This window comes from Lissotriton helveticus, chromosome 3_1 (genome assembly GCF_964261635.1).
Source record: "Lissotriton helveticus chromosome 3_1, aLisHel1.1, whole genome shotgun sequence".
NCBI lineage: Eukaryota > Metazoa > Chordata > Amphibia > Caudata > Salamandridae > Lissotriton > Lissotriton helveticus.
This window is the reverse complement of record NC_136061.1, coordinates 588,467,390-588,485,171: the sequence shown is the minus strand read 5'-3', so window position 1 is coordinate 588,485,171 and position 17,782 is coordinate 588,467,390. Positions and strand designations below refer to the sequence as shown.

At 48.0% G+C, this 17,782-nt stretch overlaps 1 protein-coding gene across 1 annotated transcript in view; it reads right to left on the bottom strand.

Annotated features, from left to right (window-relative positions):
* UNC80 (unc-80 subunit of NALCN channel complex) overlaps positions 1-17,782 on the bottom strand; it is a 2,761,828-nt gene that overhangs the window by 1,295,012 nt on the left and 1,449,034 nt on the right. Inside the window, exons 36-37 of the mRNA XM_078680564.1 lie at positions 9,033-9,133; positions 8,732-8,818 (exon numbers count right to left, since the gene is read on the bottom strand). Coding sequence (XP_078536690.1) covers positions 8,732-8,818; positions 9,033-9,133 — 188 coding nt within the window. The remainder of the gene's footprint in view (positions 1-8,731; positions 8,819-9,032; positions 9,134-17,782) is intronic.

Here is a 17,782-nt window from a genome sequence, read left to right as displayed (position 1 = left end):
CCATCTTCACCAACCTAAATCTAGGAACAATGAAATCGCCTTTTCCCGAAGATCTCAAACAGCGGCTGGGCTTATAAGCCTGAATGAGATCCTGTAGGTACCTCGGGGCTGAGCCCTGTTTTATCTTAAAAATGTGGCATAAGGCTTTGAATTTAATTCTACTCGTTATTCTCAGCCAATGCAGGTCGCGAAGGGCTTGAAAGGAGGATGTTCTCCGAGGAACATTACGTAGAAGCCGTGCGGCCGCATTTTGGACGACCTGGAGTTTATTCACTGTTGTTGAATCAGCACCGAGGTAGAGGACATTACCGTAGTCCAGGCGGGAGACTACCAATGCCTGGACCACGGTCCTCTGTGTAGAGGTGGGGAGCATCCACAAGATTTTTTGAAGCCATCTTAAGGTGGCAAAACAGATGGAGGCCACCCTAACAGCCTGTTGCCGCATCGTAAGCTTTTCATCAATGAGGAATCCGAGATTGCGAACCTGAGCAACGGGTTGAGGGGTAGGACCCATACTCTCGGGCCAATGTTGAGGACCCCATAGATCTTTACCCTTGCCCAGGATCTCAACCTCGGTCTTATCCCCATTTAGCTTGAGGAAATTACCCTGCATCCACTCCGAAACTCGGGTCAAACCCTGCTTAAGAGCCGAGATGTTATTACCTTCCGTATTGGAGAGGGAGAAAATAATTTGCGTATCATCGGCGTAAGAAAATAAAGTAAGACGGTTAGGCACTTCTGGAGGGTGGTGTCCTGGGCAAGTTTATATATGATTGTTTGAATAATAAACAGAAATTCACTGAAAAAAAAGGTTAAAGTGATGTTCTAGTTAGGTGTTGAAATGATACAAGAACTAATGTTAAAAAAACTACAAAAAACTATAACTTGTGCCACCACTGAGGGAGGGCAATTTAAAAGTACAAGGGGTGGAGGAAAACCCACCTTCTAACTTTGTCTTACCAAAGGCTAAGGGCTTTTTTGTAGAAATTACTTCACTTATCTTGCTCAAGGGTGAAGAGGGGAAAGGACAACCTCATTGCTTTTCCCAAAGGCGAGGAGGAGCTTTCAAAAAGGCCATTGGCAGCACCAACTGTCCAACCCCTTCATGTCCTGCACAATGCTGTGAATCACAGTGTAGCGAGACAGTTGGCACTTGCTCCTATGCTCTCTTCTAAAAATGGAAACACAGCACAAGAGTGGGTGCCCGATTCACATCCCATCATTATATGCCAAAACAACCAGCTTCATACACCAACACAACTATATCATATGCCAACACACCAACCAAAAGACAACAACACATCCACACAATCAACATCACACGCAAAGCAACCACTATCATGCAAAAATAAACACCATCATAAGGCAATATAAACCAGCATCGTGTGCCAAAACACCCAATATTATGTGCAAAGAAACCCAGTGCCGTATGTCCACACAGCCATCATATACCAACATGCCTATCAAAAGGTTGACTTAGAATGCAAAGTTGGGTTACAGGGTGAAGGTAGCCCCTTAACCAGTGTATTCTATGACTTCTGCTGACCTTTTCTTGATGCAGCTTGAAATTAAGTTTGCACTATATTCTGCACCCATCTCTCTTTGGTAATGTTTAGCCACTAGAGCAGCACACATAGGATGGGACGTGGGGAAATTATATGCTGGCTGGGATAAAGGTTTTCTTCGTTGAGATAGAAAGTTGTTGGCCCCTGCTGGTACATAAATATCTACCTTAGTTGTGATTGCTAATACGGCCGCTGATGAGTTTTAACCCTTTGCAAGATTCATCTTGTAGTGTTAGAAAATGTATTTTTCTCTTTAACACATACTGTTTGCAGAGCTTCTACCAATGACTTTAGCCTATGCATTACTGATGAGCTGGTTGTAAACTAACAAACCAACAAATCTTTCTTAAGGACTTCTTAAAAAAACACAGACGGTGGAGGCAAAAGAGGAGTCAGCATGGGGGTCGGTGGAGGATTAACAAAGTTACTGTTTCCACTCTAACGTTCATAGGAATATTTGCTTTCCACTATAGAAAAAAACGACTGAACAGAATTACACCAAATTTGGCATGAAAGGAGAACTTCACTCCTGGAAATGCCTTTGATTCTTTTCATGTAAATCTGTTCAGACATTTTTGAGGAATTAGTGTTACAAAAAACATTTGGTGGGCTTGAATGGGTTAAAATGTAAGAGCTATCTGGACCACTAATACGACAATAGCCTGCAAATGCCGGTTCAAGGACAGTTTGTGTACCCAAATTAAAAAAAACTAAGAAATCTTATTGTGCACTGGAACTTTTTAACTATCATGCATTTTGCAAGGTTCCCAATTCCAAAGGCTCTGACTGGCTGGCTGCATGGTCTGATGATAAATACTAAACATTTGTAGATTATACTGTGGGGTTGCGAACTCCACAACTGGGTTTGTGGACCCCAGCAAGACTCCCAGTCCACAAGCCCAAGGGTCCTGAGCAGCTTAGTTCATCAGAATAGTAGGACTTTGCACTAGAAGTGATTGATGCCCACTATAAATTGAGGCATTTCCAATGTATTTTATTATGGGGATGTAAAGGTAGACATCCTGAAGGTCTATTGTGCACATCCAGTACCGATTATGTAATTGAGGGTACATTTGGTGTATTTGTTTGCTATTGTGAGATACAGAATAGGTATGAATTCTTCCTTTGGTCCCTATTTTCATACCGGAAAGTAACAAGAATAAATCACCATTCCTTTTTGGTGATTGGCAACCACCTCTACTACATCCTTCTGTTGTAAGATCTACACTTCCTTTTAAACCAGTTTCGCAGGACAAGGAGCAATCTTCTTTGGTAGTTTAGTGGCAGGAGAATATTTGCATTTGTATTTATTTTATATTCTCTAATAACCAGCAATAAACATACATAACATGACAGCTTTTATGCTTATGGTCTACAGTATTAGACATTATCCCCTCTGTAATTTCCAATGTTCCAGATGCACGAGTTATCCATAAATGTCCATCAGCAATGTGCATCGTCTCCCATTCTAAAATCGAGGGTGGCTGGAGTGATCATCTTCTAGCCCCCACCACCTATTTGCCACATTCGTCCTTCAGTTCCCTCCCATCCTCCCCATATTTTTCCAATTTATTTTCATACACTCTGGTGCTTTATAGATTTCTTTTCCTATCACCTTACAAAAATCCATTCCTGTATCCTAATTACCATGTGTCAGGGGAGGCCCCAACCCCACCTTTGCGCTATATCACGCTTTGCTACCATACAACCCATATTTATCAGTAGTTTTTTATGTCACATCAGATCTGCGGGCCCCCACAAACCCTCAGGATTACCAGCTTTGGGGTCAACTCCAGCGGCACCCCTGTTCTTCATCCAGTGACGTGGCTATTGCCTCCCAGTACTTTTGAATGTGGGGACAGCTACAAAGAGTATGCCAGAAGGTGTCCTCTGAACTGCATCTTCCTACGGCAGACCGCACTATCTGTTCTTCCCATCCTATGTAGCAAAGAACATGTATAGTATACTCCATGGAGGAATTTTATCTGGATCAATCTAAAACTGGCTTTTATTGCTACCTTTGAGGGAAGTTCCAGAGCCTCCCGCCAATCTTCCTCCTCCAGGCCTTCCAGGTCCTATTTACCCTGCAGGGTCAGTAGGTCAGGCTGGGCATACCTCATTAATGTACTGTATGTCAATGAAAGCAGTTTGTTTTCCACCTAACCGTCCAAGACCCTAGTCTCCAACAGTGAGTATGCCTGTGTTTCACCCTCTAGCGGTACACAGCTTGTAAGGGCGAAGCACAGTCATGCATAATTCAGGCACTGTGTTTCAGACATTAGGTACTCTTTACTTAAGTGAAAGAAGGAGACCACCCCATTTACGTACCATACATGTGCCAAGGTAGAGAAACCAATGGAGTTCCATCCCAAGAATCCCTACAGCATTTTCACTGGTGCAAGTCTGGATCCCTTAATGGTGTTTTTGGAGTCAATTTGGGTCTCCACCCATTTGCTTAGTCATATGTTTCCATGTCTCCACCACCATTCTTTTTGCCGGCACATTGTAGGTGATAGTGTGCCTCCGTACAATTCATCGAGGTAGCTCTTCCCTCCCATGTCTGCCCTGTCCCGTCTGAATGCTGGGTCCTCCCTGTTTACGTATGCCCAGTAAATTTACCACACTCACTTGCACCGCCTCATAGTATTTTCATACATTAGGGAGGACAATACCTCCTTTGTATTCTGATCTTTGGAGTACCTTTCAAGGGTATCCGGGGTTGTCTGCCTCCCTATAGCATAGATCGAACCAAAGAGTCTAGCCTCTTGGAGAATCCCTCCTGAATCCTGTAGGGGCTATTTTGGAGAATATATAAGAATCTCGGGAGCACTACCATCTTGAAAATGTACGCCCTGCCCAGTTATGAGATTGGCAGTGATTGCCAATGCATCACTGCTTGTTCCAGTCTCCTATATTGGGGTTCATAGAAAAAGTCTAGAATGTGGGTTATTCAGATCCCCAGGTATCTGAATTGGACTTTCTCCACCTTTAATGGTAGGGAAATTGTGCCTTCCCACCGGCGCCCCACCCAACAGGAACAACAATGACTTGTCCCAATTTATGGCAAAGCTGAGTACCTCCCAAATATGAGGAATAGGTCTCCAAATCTGTCCAGGGATTGGCTGGTATTACAGCACAAAAAGACGATTAACGGAATGTTGAACACTGTCAAACATTCGCCCCCAGTCACAGATCTGGGTTTAATCCATCGTTATTTTGCTCACCATGCCACCCCAGTTCATACATAGCCACATGCAAATCAGTCTTGACCCTGTACCTCATGGGAACTGTCCAGACCGAACTGCCAGGCCATGTCTTCCCTGGACCGGAATCAAGCACCTTTCAGCCCTCATCAGCCAGGATAACTTGACTCCAGTGGCGTAGTGAGCACGGGACCCACCTCTGGGCATACCCTTCCCACTTAGGGTGAAAAAGCAACACAAAAAGATGATGGACTGAATGTTGAACATTGTCAAACATTCACCCCCAGTCACACATCTGGGTTTAATCCATTGATATTTTGCCTACCACGCCACCCCAGTTCAGACATAGCCATAAGCTAATCAGTCTTGACCCTGTGCCTCATGGGAACAGTCCAGACAGAACTGCCAGGCCATGTCTTCCCTGGACCAGAATCAAGCATCCTAGGACCGGTTTCGGGTTCGGGCAAACTATTAAGAACAGTATTCAATAGCTATCTGTCTGTTATTATAGAGTGCCAATCTTAAATATGGTTGACAAAACTTTCCCCAACCAGATTGACTAATGGAAAGGAGGGAAGGGAAAAGTAATTTTATTGCAGGGTTTTTTCCTAATGCTGTGGGTTTGTTGCTGGCCTCCCCATCCTTTTGAGAGATTAAGGGGTTTGTATTATTGCTTGTGATGGAGTTGTTATTGTGACCATTGAGGGACTTGAACCCTGATTGAAGAAGCATCTTTCATACAGTTTGTATCACTTTGTATACTTTTTCTTCTCTAGTGGCGACCAGTTCCTAATGTTTCTTTCTCTGTTTACATACAGCTCATTTCACTGTCCACATGTGAGCCAAATAAGGAGTTTCCTTAAAATGGCATATTCAGGACGCATTGTTAAACTTTGGGCTTCAGTCCAGTTAACCCTAACCAAGAACTAAGGCAAATACTGTGATGTACTCACCGCGGCACTAATGGCCTGGTTGGACAAAAGCATTCCCTCATTAAGGGTTTCTTGAAAATCCTGAGTGTCGTCTCTTGGTGGTCTCTCTGTGAACCTATAGATAGAGTCCCAAAGAGGCCTATCATATCCCGGCGAAAATGCTCTGGTGGTTGTAGACTTCATTGTTGTTGCTGATGTTCCACATATTTGTCTTCCGTTGGAAACCATTGTCTTACTTTCTTTATCCAGTAAAACAGAGGAAGAAGGAGCCAATGCATGAGATTTATTTGCAGCAGATATTATTATGCAGTCTAGAAGAGGATCCATTCTAAAAAATAGAGGATCTTGGTCCAGAAGTAAATACTTTTTCAGAAGCATAAATGGTGCAGCTTGCAATGAAGCAGGGGGCAGGAATAAATGCATAGCAGAATTGAGGAATCTAGCAACCAAGGGTAGAAAAGGCTTTGATGTTGTTCTCTGATGCAGAGTTTCAAAGATTACCAAAGTAATTGTAGTTTTGGTCAGAATAAGGATGCTTACCTTTACTACCCCTCTAACCTGAGCCTCATTGAAAGGAGATAAATTGTTTACTGGTGATTTTCTTGCAGAAGGCGAACAAAAGAGAGATGGTGGAATACTTCCTAATAAAAGAGAAATGTGAAGAAAAGGACTACGATAGAGATCATCTCCGTTCTCCTGAACAAGGCCTTCAGAATGAATGTGAAGATATCCTTGAAAGTGATCCTTACCTTCCTCTAGATGATGTCCTAAGCTAATATCTTGGGCTTTTCTCTGGACTCCTTTTCCTTGTAGGTCGTACAGGAGCAGACGGAACTATTGGTTGTGGATGTTTTGGAGGCAGATGTGGACCTTTTTTTTCTCCGGATTTTTATATGGCGCAAACTTGACCCGAAAGTATCAGGTATCAGAGCGGTTTACATGAGTACCAGCTGTGTTACACAAGGACACATTCATTTTTTGTTAGGCACGGAGAGTTTAAGTGATTTGCCTAGAATCTCAGGATGTTGAGCGTTGTTGCCGAGACTTGAACCCGGTTCCCCAGATTTGAGGTCAACCACCCTAGCCACTAGGCCACATCCTTTCCCCATGCCAAAGGCACAGGAGTAGTAGCCATGGCTAGGGAGAAGCATGGAAAAAAACAACCACTTGGTGAAGACGTTGGAGACGGAATAACTTCCAGGGGGAAGTCTCTTCACAGAGAATAGGTTCGAGAATACTCTGAATCAGAGATGTAGGGTACTTTTCTTTTCTTCAGTTATCAAAGTCAGACTCATATTAAAGGCAACTGCTTCTGAGAGGATGGTTTTTTGAAATGTTGCACCCTAGTATGACTTGCCAACTGTGGAGATACTGGCCTTAACGTCAAACAAGGCCTTAATGGTGTCTGTCTTATTAGTGTTGACATCGAATGTGGAATGCCAATTGAGGCCTCAACATCGACAGCCTGGAATGTTTTGACTTTCAACTTCTTCTATAACATGCTTCTCAAGGGCAAACACGTGGGAAAGTAGCCCATCTTCACTGTCATGCTTCTCGATGTCAAGCAAGAGGGACCCCTCTGGTGTTGCGTCTCTCTGAATCTGTCCTATGGTAGTCCTTGAAGGAAGAACAGGTTGTTCTGGTAGAAGTACGGCCTTCTCCTTGGCCTTGAGCTGTCCTAGCAGCTGCTTCCAGAAGTCTTTCTTGAAGGCCATGCAGCCTGCTCTTCTGTCTGTCTTTCAAGGTTCCATTGGAGAACCTCTGACTGTTGCTGCAGTACTCAGGGTGATGGTAAACATAAAAATACAGATTCTATGAGAGTATGACTAGGATATCTTTTCCCACATTCAGGGTACTTTGCAAATATTGAAGGCATCCTGATAGAAAAAGGTGGGATTTTTTTTATCAGAAAAATATCTAAACTCACTCCTAATATTTAAATGTCAAGTGAATCAAAAAAGATATCGGGGCATATTAGCAAGAACCTCGTTAAAATTATCACTGTTTTAGCTTTAGGAAACTGCAGCTAAAACGGCAATAATGGGCTTGCTAATATGCGTTATAGAATTCCAATAGTAGCCTAGGTTAGATGTCCTGCACATCTAACCTGGGCTTCTATTGGAATTCTATAACGCACATAAGCAAGCCCATTATCGCTGTTTTAGCGGCAGTTTCCTGCTGCTAAAACTGCGATAATTTTAACGAGGTTCTTGCTAATATGCCCCATGGTTAGGAAAGGTCTTCAAAGCAAAAAGCCAAAAGGCAAAGCTCTCTGCCCCAGGATCTTTTTACCAGGATCTGGAAAAAAAAGAACAGACCAAACTATCACTTGTCGGGCATGAAGGGACACTGGCAAAAGGTGAATCCCTAAAGGTGCAGCCTACCGGCTGCATTGCCCTTCATTTTTTTTTCTTTCGAAAAAGGTTTGTGAAAGGTTTTCTCTAGTCACTTTGGTTTACTTAGTCTCTTTTATTAAATTGGATGTGTTTGAAAAATAAACTAAATGTTATTTTTAGCCTTTTATTTGCTGCAATCATATTTATTGTCAGTATTGTTGTGCTTCGTTCAACAGAAAAGTATTGCACAGGTGCACATATGTACAATTTTAACTATATTTTATTGAAATGCTCTGGGATGACACGCTTTGGTGGCACTGTTCAGTACTTATAACTATCAGTTTCCAGAATTCCATGGAAGAGAACAGGAGGATCTCAACCTCTCCAGACTACTGGGCACAAAGAACAGAGCTAACAAACTGAGAAATGGGGTGATGACAGTACAGGTCAATTACTCCTGGAGCTACAATAGCCCACGCTTGGAAATCATGTCAGTTTTGCTTTTGAGTGAGAGAATACTCCTAAAGGCACAGTGATGGGAAACGAACAAATGAGAGGAACAAGAGAAGACAGCACACTGTTGCAATGAACATCAAAGGCTGTAATGAGCTTTCCCCTTGGCTCTACCAGGTAATCAACAGAATTACAATTACTCAACAAAAGCATGCACATACTTTCAGCAGATGCAGGCTTACCAAGTAGTTAAACAGGATGTGGGAGGTCTGAGCTGGAAAATCTCCAATGTTCAAATGCAGTTTCCTCAGCATGTATATCAGTTCATCCTGCAAATGAAAAGCAAGTTATTTGTTTTCCTTGGAACTCTAGTAAGTAAAAGAAAGTTTCCTGATATTTGATAAACCGTGCCATTATGCATCACTCTATATGATTTAGATGTTATTGTATCAATATGTATTTTCTTGTGCTGCACTTCCTTACTGCATTTGCTAAGTATTGTTTGTACTAAGCTCCCACATCCGTGAATCCTTGCGCATTTACCTGCCGATTACTTATAGTAAGCTTCTCCAAGAAATGACGAAGAACTGTGGAGGGATCCTCAATCAAGCAGTTCCAGAGAACCTGCTGCGCAACAGCGCTCACTGTTTGATTTAAAAAGACAAAGTAATATGAAAGTATAATGAGAAGAATGAAATTAAACAACCTCATTAGCCTTCTACATACAGTTTTATGCTAGAACAATGTTCTGCTTTCTCTTTAAAAGGCATTAGTATAACACTAAGCATTTAGGTCAAACTCATGGCTATCTGCAATAAAGATGTATCTACTGGTCATGACACAATACAGATCCTACAATGTTTATACTATACTTTCTGAAACGTGCCTGTGTGGTTTATACAGATAGGTGTACATCATAGGGAAGTTGTGATCAGAAGTTTACACTCCACCTTTTCTTCCCTCCAGGAGTAAACAACAAGAAATCACTTTATGATACCTGTGGGGTCCTTATTTGCATTTCTCCTTTTTCACAGCTGATTGGGTGTGCCAAAGGCCACCGTTTGAGTCAGAAGAAAGCTCTCACAGAGATACATTCAGCGTTATAACCTGTGTGAGGTTCATCTGCCCATCTCACCTGCCACTGTGTCACCAGGCATTCCTACAAGTTCCAATATCTTTTTCTGCAAGTATTGTTTAAGCAATGTGAATGCGGGCATGGGATGCTATAGTGTACATTGTGATGGAGGGAGACCAAAAATCGAAAGTTCTACATCCTCCAATAAGGCTGCAGTCAGTTCTCCCTCCTTCCCAACTGATTGGGATGACTTGCTCTGACAAGAGTGGTACACACATGTAGCTGCATATGCCAACCAGGGAAGCTTTATGCAAAAAAAGGTTGTGAAAATGTACTGGCCAACAATCAAATACTTACTACAGAATGCTTCCAAGATTAGTGGTAACGCACAAGTTACTTACCTTTGGTAACAATATATCTGTAAGAAACAGTAGTTAGTATTAGATTCCTTACCTTAGAATATCCCCAGGCGTGAGACTGGATCCGGAAACTTTAGCGTAGCAGTACCTTTGCGCGTCGGTAGGCGTCGTCTGCGGCTCCGCGTCCGTCGTCGGCGTCGTTGGCGCTGTGATGTCACCGGAGTACTTAGACGCCGCCCTCGCGCGCTGATGTCAGTTCTTATACAGAGCTTTTCCGCGCCAGAAACGCAGAGCCATGATAAAAACCAACACTGGTGCCATGAAACTAGGGCCCTGAAAGGGGATGACCTTAACCCTAGATATCGGTTCGCAGAACGGGGAGGATGGATGGGACGGTAAGGAATCTAATACTAACTACTGTTTCTTACAGATATATCGTTACCGAAGGTAAGTAACTTGTGCATCTGAAAGAAACAGGTTAGTATTAGATTCCTTACCTTAGAATAGATACCCCAGCAATACCAACCCCGGTAGTGGGTCTGCAAACCAATGATCACACCAGAAAGTCCTGGAGAACGGAACGGCCGAAAAAGCCATCTCTTCCGACTTGGCCGTCCAGGCAGTAGTGTCTTGCAAACGTGTGTAGCCAGGCCGACGTAGCTGCCTTACAGATGTCCTGCAAGGGGACTCCCCGGCCCAGGGCAGTAGTAGCCGCTGTGGCCCATGTGGAATGGGCACGAAGCCCCACAGGAGGCTCCTTTCGAGCCAAAGAGTAACAAGCCTTGATGCACAAGACAACCCATCGGGAAATGGTTCGTTTGTGCACTGCCTGTCCCTTCTTAGCGCCCACGTAACCAACAAAGAGTTGGTCATCCACCCAGAACTGGCGTGTGCGATCCAGATAGAATGAGAGCACACGTTTTGGGTCCAGACGGTGGAGCCTCTCTTCCTCTTTCGAGGGATGCGGAGGCAAAAAGAAGGTGGGCAAAGTGATGGACTGCCCGATGTGGAAGGCTGTGACTACCTTGGGCAGGAAAGGGGGTCGCGTCCGCAACACAACTTTGTCCGGATGGACTGAAAGGAAAGGAGGCTAGGAAGAAAGAGCCTGGAGCTCACTCACTCTCCTGGCAGAGGTGATGGCAACAAGGAAAGCGGTCTTCAGAGTAAGGAGGCGAAGAGGACAGTTACGAAGTGGCTCAAAGGGAGCGCACATCAGAAAGGTTAGAACAAGGTTCAAGTCCCACTGAGGCCTCATGAAAGGAACTGGAGGAAACATATGAGTGATGCCCTTCAAAAACCTATTTACAACTGGGTACTTGACCAAAGAGGGCTGATCAGGTAGCCTTAAGAAGGCGGAAATGGCTGAGAGGTAGCCCTTCAGAGTGCCCAGAGCAGAGCCCTGCTGGGCAAGAGAAAGAAGAAAGAGGAGAACCTCTGAAAGAGGGGCAGAAAGGGGATCCACAGCATTTGCTGTGCACCATGCCACAAATTTGTTCCACCTGCAGGCGTATACCGATTTTGTGGAGGGACGCCTGGCTGCCAGAATGACATTACAGACTTCAGGAGGCAAGTCAAATGGCCTCAACTGCCGCTGCTCAATCTCCACGCATGTAATTGGAGACTGGACAGGTTCGGTGGAGGACCGTCCCCTGCTGCTGCGACAGGAGGTCCTCCTGAAGGGGCAGACACATCGGGGGATCAACAGACATGCAGAGTAGCCTGGGATACCAGAACCTCCGTGCCCAGTCCGGACCACAAGGATGACTTGGGCCCAGTCGCGTCTGATCTTCTTCAGCACTCTGGGCAGAAGTGGTATAGGCGGAAAGGCGTACAATTGACCGCAACTCCACTCGCGGCGAAAAACGTCTCCGAGCGAGTGCCGCCTTGGAAATTCCAACGCACAGAACTGATGACATTGCGCGTTCTCTTCTGTGGCGAATAGATCTAACCAAGGCTCTCCCCACTGCTGAAAGAGGCCTTGCGCCACGTCCGAGTTCAGACGCCATTCGTGATCCATCATGAATTCGTCCGCCCTGGCGTTCAGGGAACCTGCCAGGTGTTGAACCATCAGGGTAACGCCCTGATGTTCCAGCCACTGTCAGAGGCGCAGAGCCTCCTGGCATAGGGTCCACGACCCCTCCCCGCCCTGTTTGTTGCAGTACCACATGTCGGTGGTGTTGTCCGTGAACACCTGCACTACACTACCCCGGACAGAGGGGAGGCCCGCAGCTCCAGAAGGTTGATATGGAGCTGGGACTCCGCCGGAGACCAGAGGCCTCTGATCTCCGCCTCTCCCATGTGTCCTCCCCAGCCCTGGAGGGATGCGTCCGTCAGAACTATGTGCTCCGGTTGGGTTAGGGAGAGGGATCTGCCGCTGACCCAATCGCGGTCTGTGAGCCACCACTGCAACTGTCTTGCAGTGCCCTCCGAAATCAAGACATGGTCGGACAAGTTGCCCTGATGCTGGGCCCACTGAAACTTCAGGTCCCACTGCAGAGCCCGCATCTGCCTCCTGGCGTGATGCACCAGAAGGATGCAGGAGGCCATCAGTCCCAGGAGCCGCAGCGTCAACCTGACAGAGACTCGGGATAACGGCTGAAAGATCGGAATCAGAGCCTGAATATCCCAAAATCGCAGTTTGGGAGGATAAACCCGAAACTGCGCCGAGTCTAGAACCGCTCTCATGAAGATGAGCTTCTGAGAGGGACACAGGTGTGACTTCAGCACATTGATGGAGAACCCCAGCAGGTGTAGAAGGTCGGCCGTAGTCTGGAGGTGGCTGACGACTGTCTAGGGCGAGCCCGCCTTCAACAACCAGTCATCGAGGTAGGGGAAGATTGAAACCCCTAACCTGCGCAGATGAGCTGCGACCACCGCCATCACTTTTGTGAACACCCGTGGGGCGCGGGTAAGGCCGAAGGGGAGCACGGTAAACTGAAAGTGCTCGTGGCCTACCGTGAACCGCAGGTAGCGCCAGTGGGCCAGCAGGACGGCGATGTGGAAATAAGCGTCCTGCAAGTCCAACGCTACCATCCAGTCTCCCGGGTCCAGGACAGCTAAGACCTGAGCCAGTGTCAGCATCTTGAACCTCTCCTTCCGGAGGAAGCCGTTGACGTTCCGCAGGTCCAAGATAGGGCGTAGGCCCCCTTTGCCCTTCTTGGGAAGTAGTGGGAGTAACAACCACACCCTACTTCTGGCCCAGGAACGCGCTCGATGGCTCCCTTTGCCAAGAGGGCCGTAACTTCCTCTCGCAGAAGATTCAAGTGATCCCCCGTCACGCGGTGGTACTGCAGTGGCATGGCTGGAGGGGTCGCCTTGAAGGGGAGGGAGTAGCCCCTTCGGATGATTTGCAGCACCCACCTGTCCGATGTGATGTTGCGCCAGTGGAGGAGGTGATGGCGAACCCTGCCCCCCACTGGCGTCATGTGGGCCTGAAAGCTTGGACTAGGAGGGCTTTGAGGTGGATGCTGCGGTGGTGGATGTGGACTGGCCTCGCCGTTGTCCCACGGTTACCACGTCCGCCACCGCGCTGGATGTTAGTCTGCGGCCCGTGGCTGGCAGGACGTGTGGGGGCGCCCCTTCTTGGCCACGAAAGGTGCGAAAGGCAGCAGATTGCTGGCACGGGGCCGACAGTCCCAAGGACTTGGCCATAGCCCTGGAGTCCTTAAAGCGCTCAAGCGCACAGTCTGCCTTGTCGCCAAAGAGGCGACTGCCATCAAATGGCATGTCCATAAGGGTGTTTTGGACATCAGCCGAAAAGTTGTCGGACCTCAGCCAGGCGTGGCGACGAATCGCCACCATTGTGGCCATCGCTCTACCCAGCGAGTCCGTTGTATCCAGCCCACATCAGATGGAGTACCGTGCCGCATCTCGACCCTCCGCAAGGGCTTGGGCGAGTTTAGTCCGGGCCTCCTCCGGACATTGTGGCAGCACGTCCGCAACCGTGTCCCACAGAGAGTGGATATAACGGCCGTCGGGAATGCAGTCTAGGAGTTAGAGGACTGTATGACCAGGTTCTCGGGAGTGGGGTGGGTGGACAGGAATCTAGAGTTGCCCGGAGCCGGGCGGTTGCGTCTGGCCACGTTTCTATCTACAGGGGGACATGTAGCGGGCCTGGACCAGGTGCCCGAAAGAACGTCAGACAAGGCCTCATTAAATGGCAACAGAGGCTCCGAAGAGCTTGTTTGCGGTTTAAGGACCTCAGTGAGGAGGTTAGTCCTCACGGCCGCGACAGGGAGTTCAAGGGATAAGGCCTTGGCCGCCCGCGTCAACAGCACATAGGCAGCCCCCTCCTCCTAAGCCACGGTAGGAGGGGAGACAAAACCAGTGTCTGGCGAAGTGTCCTAACCACTGGCATCCCCTAGCTCACCTGCCCAGTCCTGATAAGACTGGCACTCATGTGCCAGAGGGTCCTCAGACCCCTCCCAATCCGCCTCGCCACCCATCTCCTGGTACTCCGGGTCAAATGATGGTGCCGGATCATAGAAGAAAAAATCTCTCATCGGCGTCGAATGCGGCATCGAGCGACGCCGCTCCGGCGTCAGAACCGGGTCGAGGCGGGGACCGGGGACTACGTCGTCCGTGGACATCGCTGGAGGCGACACCCTAGGGGCCGGCGCCGGCGAGGTCATAAGGTCGACCGGCGATGACCCAGATCCGGAACCGGATCCAGCGGGGCCCTGCGGCGCCGGGACTGAAGTCGCCGACGGCGCCGGGGCTGAAGCACCCGACGGCGCCGGGGCCGAAGCACCTGACGGCGCCGGGACCGAAGCACCCAGCCTGCTTGGGCTCCCAGTCAGGCCGCTTGGCCCGAAGGCGCGCGGAACCCGACGAAGGAGTGAGCGACCTTATGGCCGTGAGGAAGGCGTCGATCTTCTCCGGCGTAGCATTCTGCCCAGGGACTGGCGGGTATGGAGCAGGCCGCGATGCCCGGGCGGTGTCGCCTGAACCCCTGGTCGCGTCGCGCAAGCGTCGGGGGAAGTCGGAAGAGCGATGTTGCTTCTTCGACTTCTTGTGCCTCTTACCTGAGGACTTGGAGCACGAGGAGTGGTGACGATTTTCCGAGCCGTGATGACTCCGGCCCCGCGACCAGTCCTCGACTTCCTTCCGGACCGGGACCTCGAACGGCATGGGGCCGACTGCCGGAGCTCGAGGCACTTGCGGGACCGCTCCCGCCTAGCCTTCGACGTTAAGGCCCAGCAGTCAGGGCACGAATTGTAATCGTGGTCAGGCCCCAGGCAATGAAGACACCGGCGATGGGGGTCGGTAACCAACATCAGTCGGTTGCAGTCGACGCAGGGCTTGAACCTGGGCATCCCTACCGGCACCGTCGGAGTCGTTCGACTTCGAAGAAAGATCAAAAATGATCAAAAAAGTTTTGGCAAAAATTGACTAAGGTCAAATGCCACAACAGTATATGTGGACTGCTCCAAGCTTGGACATATCACCTGCAAACCCAAGAGGTCTGACAATATCTTACCCAAATACCATGCCAGTATACAATTCTCATGTATGTCCTTTCTTACAGTCCCAGTTACCTTGCTCATGAGCAGCCTGGGCCTGATCCGCCATCCACCTCCTAGGATGGTTCTCCAGGTGAGTCGATAGACACAAAACGTAATCATGCTCCTGTTCACAATCCCTCTCTGGTTCCACGTGGGCTTCTCCCAACCTTTCACCCAATCCGAAATGATGTCCATTAAAGCAAAGAAGTGTGCTTTCTTGCTTTTAATAACCCACAGTTTGACAGGATACAATAACATGTATTTAAAGCCACTTCTATGAAAGTTATTTGTTTAGAATATTTTCTCTGTGTCAAAACCAACTGTGTAGTTCAGAAAGAGCTTTATAGCCCCTCCTTCATATTGGGCAATGTTTCTACTCCCTTAGAACTGCAGTTTTGCACTACTATCAAGGAAATTAAGAAAGCAGACAATAATCACCTGTGGTGGAGCCCAGGATCTCAGCATCAGAGCCAGTTCCCTGTGAGCTCTTTCGACGCAGAACAACTTTAAGAGCCCTTTGGCCTGGAGTGCGGTCAAGATCCATTTTTTCCCCAAAAAAAGAACTCTGTGGTTGAAGTTTCTGTCTTTTTCGTAAAATGTGCAAAATCCAAATGATTGCAACACAAACTCCCCTCCACATGTTTCACTTTAGCCGACAAGGTTCAGAAAGTTTCCTGAAGTCTGATGACAGAGATACTCATCTCATTCTTGTCGGTCCTGAGGGTGTTAACCACCTCTGTGGCTTCCAACCTGGCATTCACCTTGAAGAGAGTAGCACACAACAAGTTAATCTCGATGGACACAACAATCAATTTCCTGCTCAAGTTCATCTCTCTGTTGTAGGCACAATACATTATCTCAAGATCCGTAACATAGGTCAATTCCTCAACCTAAAGCCAGACGGTTTGCAGGAGCAACGTCATGCACTGGGGCCCTGCCAATACCAGTGAGTCACTCTAGGCCTCAGCACACACTTGGCTGCAGTCTTGGTGGGAAAATAGCGCCCACTTCCATTGTGCTAACCTGTATCAGGGGCCTCTGCTTCTATGGCACAGCAGTCTGTATCTTCACTATCCTCTTGCAGCTCCAAGTTCGACCACCAGATGATCCTTCCCACAAGGCTGCAGCTGCCAGCATCCCCTGAGTGCGTTGAGACCCCTCTCTCGCTCCAGTCTTTGCACTGGAAATGGGGAGCAGTACCCATTGTCGCCATGCAGTTCCTCTCAATCCTGAGCCGCCTCTAAGATCTCTGTCCTATTCCCAATGCTTACCTCACTCCTTGTGATGTGGCAATCAATAGAAAGGAAGTGCCATCTTAGTAGTTTTCCTAAGCACTGGGGAAAACACTAGACCATCTCCTCTCACCTCAGGGACAGCGCACTCGGACTTAGAGGATCTCTTTAGCGGTAAAGCATGGCATAGTGAGTACAGTCCTGCTGACCCTGATGTGGTCATTCATGCAGAATGTCTCAGGACGTTTTGAGGGGGCCGTGAAGTTTGTCAGAAACGCTAGCTAGCGGCCATCTTGAGGACCATGCTCCTGACCCCTGTAGTCTTAATGTTATGTTATGTTAATCCTGCTTATATAGCGCATGGCTACCCCAGCAATGGGGCGTCCCAGCGCTGCGGACATACCTAGAAGCAGTGCAACACAACAGAGAAGGTGGAGCTAGATGGAAGAGAACAGCCAAGTTTTAATCTGTTTGCGGAACAGCAAGTGGTTAGAAGTGGCCCGAGCCCCAAGGGGAATCGAATTCCACAGCTTCGGCGCCAGATGCCTAAAAGAGCGACCACCAGCTCGGCACCTGCGGATCTTAGTCGTGCGTGCCAGTGACAGGTCGGCTGAACGAAGGGCGCGCGAGGGGACATAGAAGGAGCAGAGTCCCAGCAAGGTTTGAGGGGCAGTATTGTACAGGATTTTATGAATTAGACAAAGGCTTTTGAACTGGATACGTTGTTTAACGGGAAGCCAATGTAACCGATGGAGGATAGGGGAGGTGTGGCATTTTTTTGGCAGAGCGAATAGAGTGCGCGCCGCGGCATTCTGAGCTCTCTGAAGTCTGTTTATCACCGTCAAGTTAGAACCTAGCATCAGGACATTACAATAGTCTAGATGGGATAAGACTAGGGCCTGAATTATAGTCTGGCGGATGCATGGCTCAAAGAATCCAAGGATAGGTTTAAGGGAACGCAGGCGACCATAACAGGTGCCTGCCACTCTCTTGGCATGAGTTTCCATGGAGAGTGAGTTGTCCAACATCACACCCAGGTTTTTAACAGCCTCTTTGGGGACAGGAGAGGGTCCCAAAGTGGGAGGCCACCAGTGTGCATCCCATTTCTCGGTATCCTTACCTA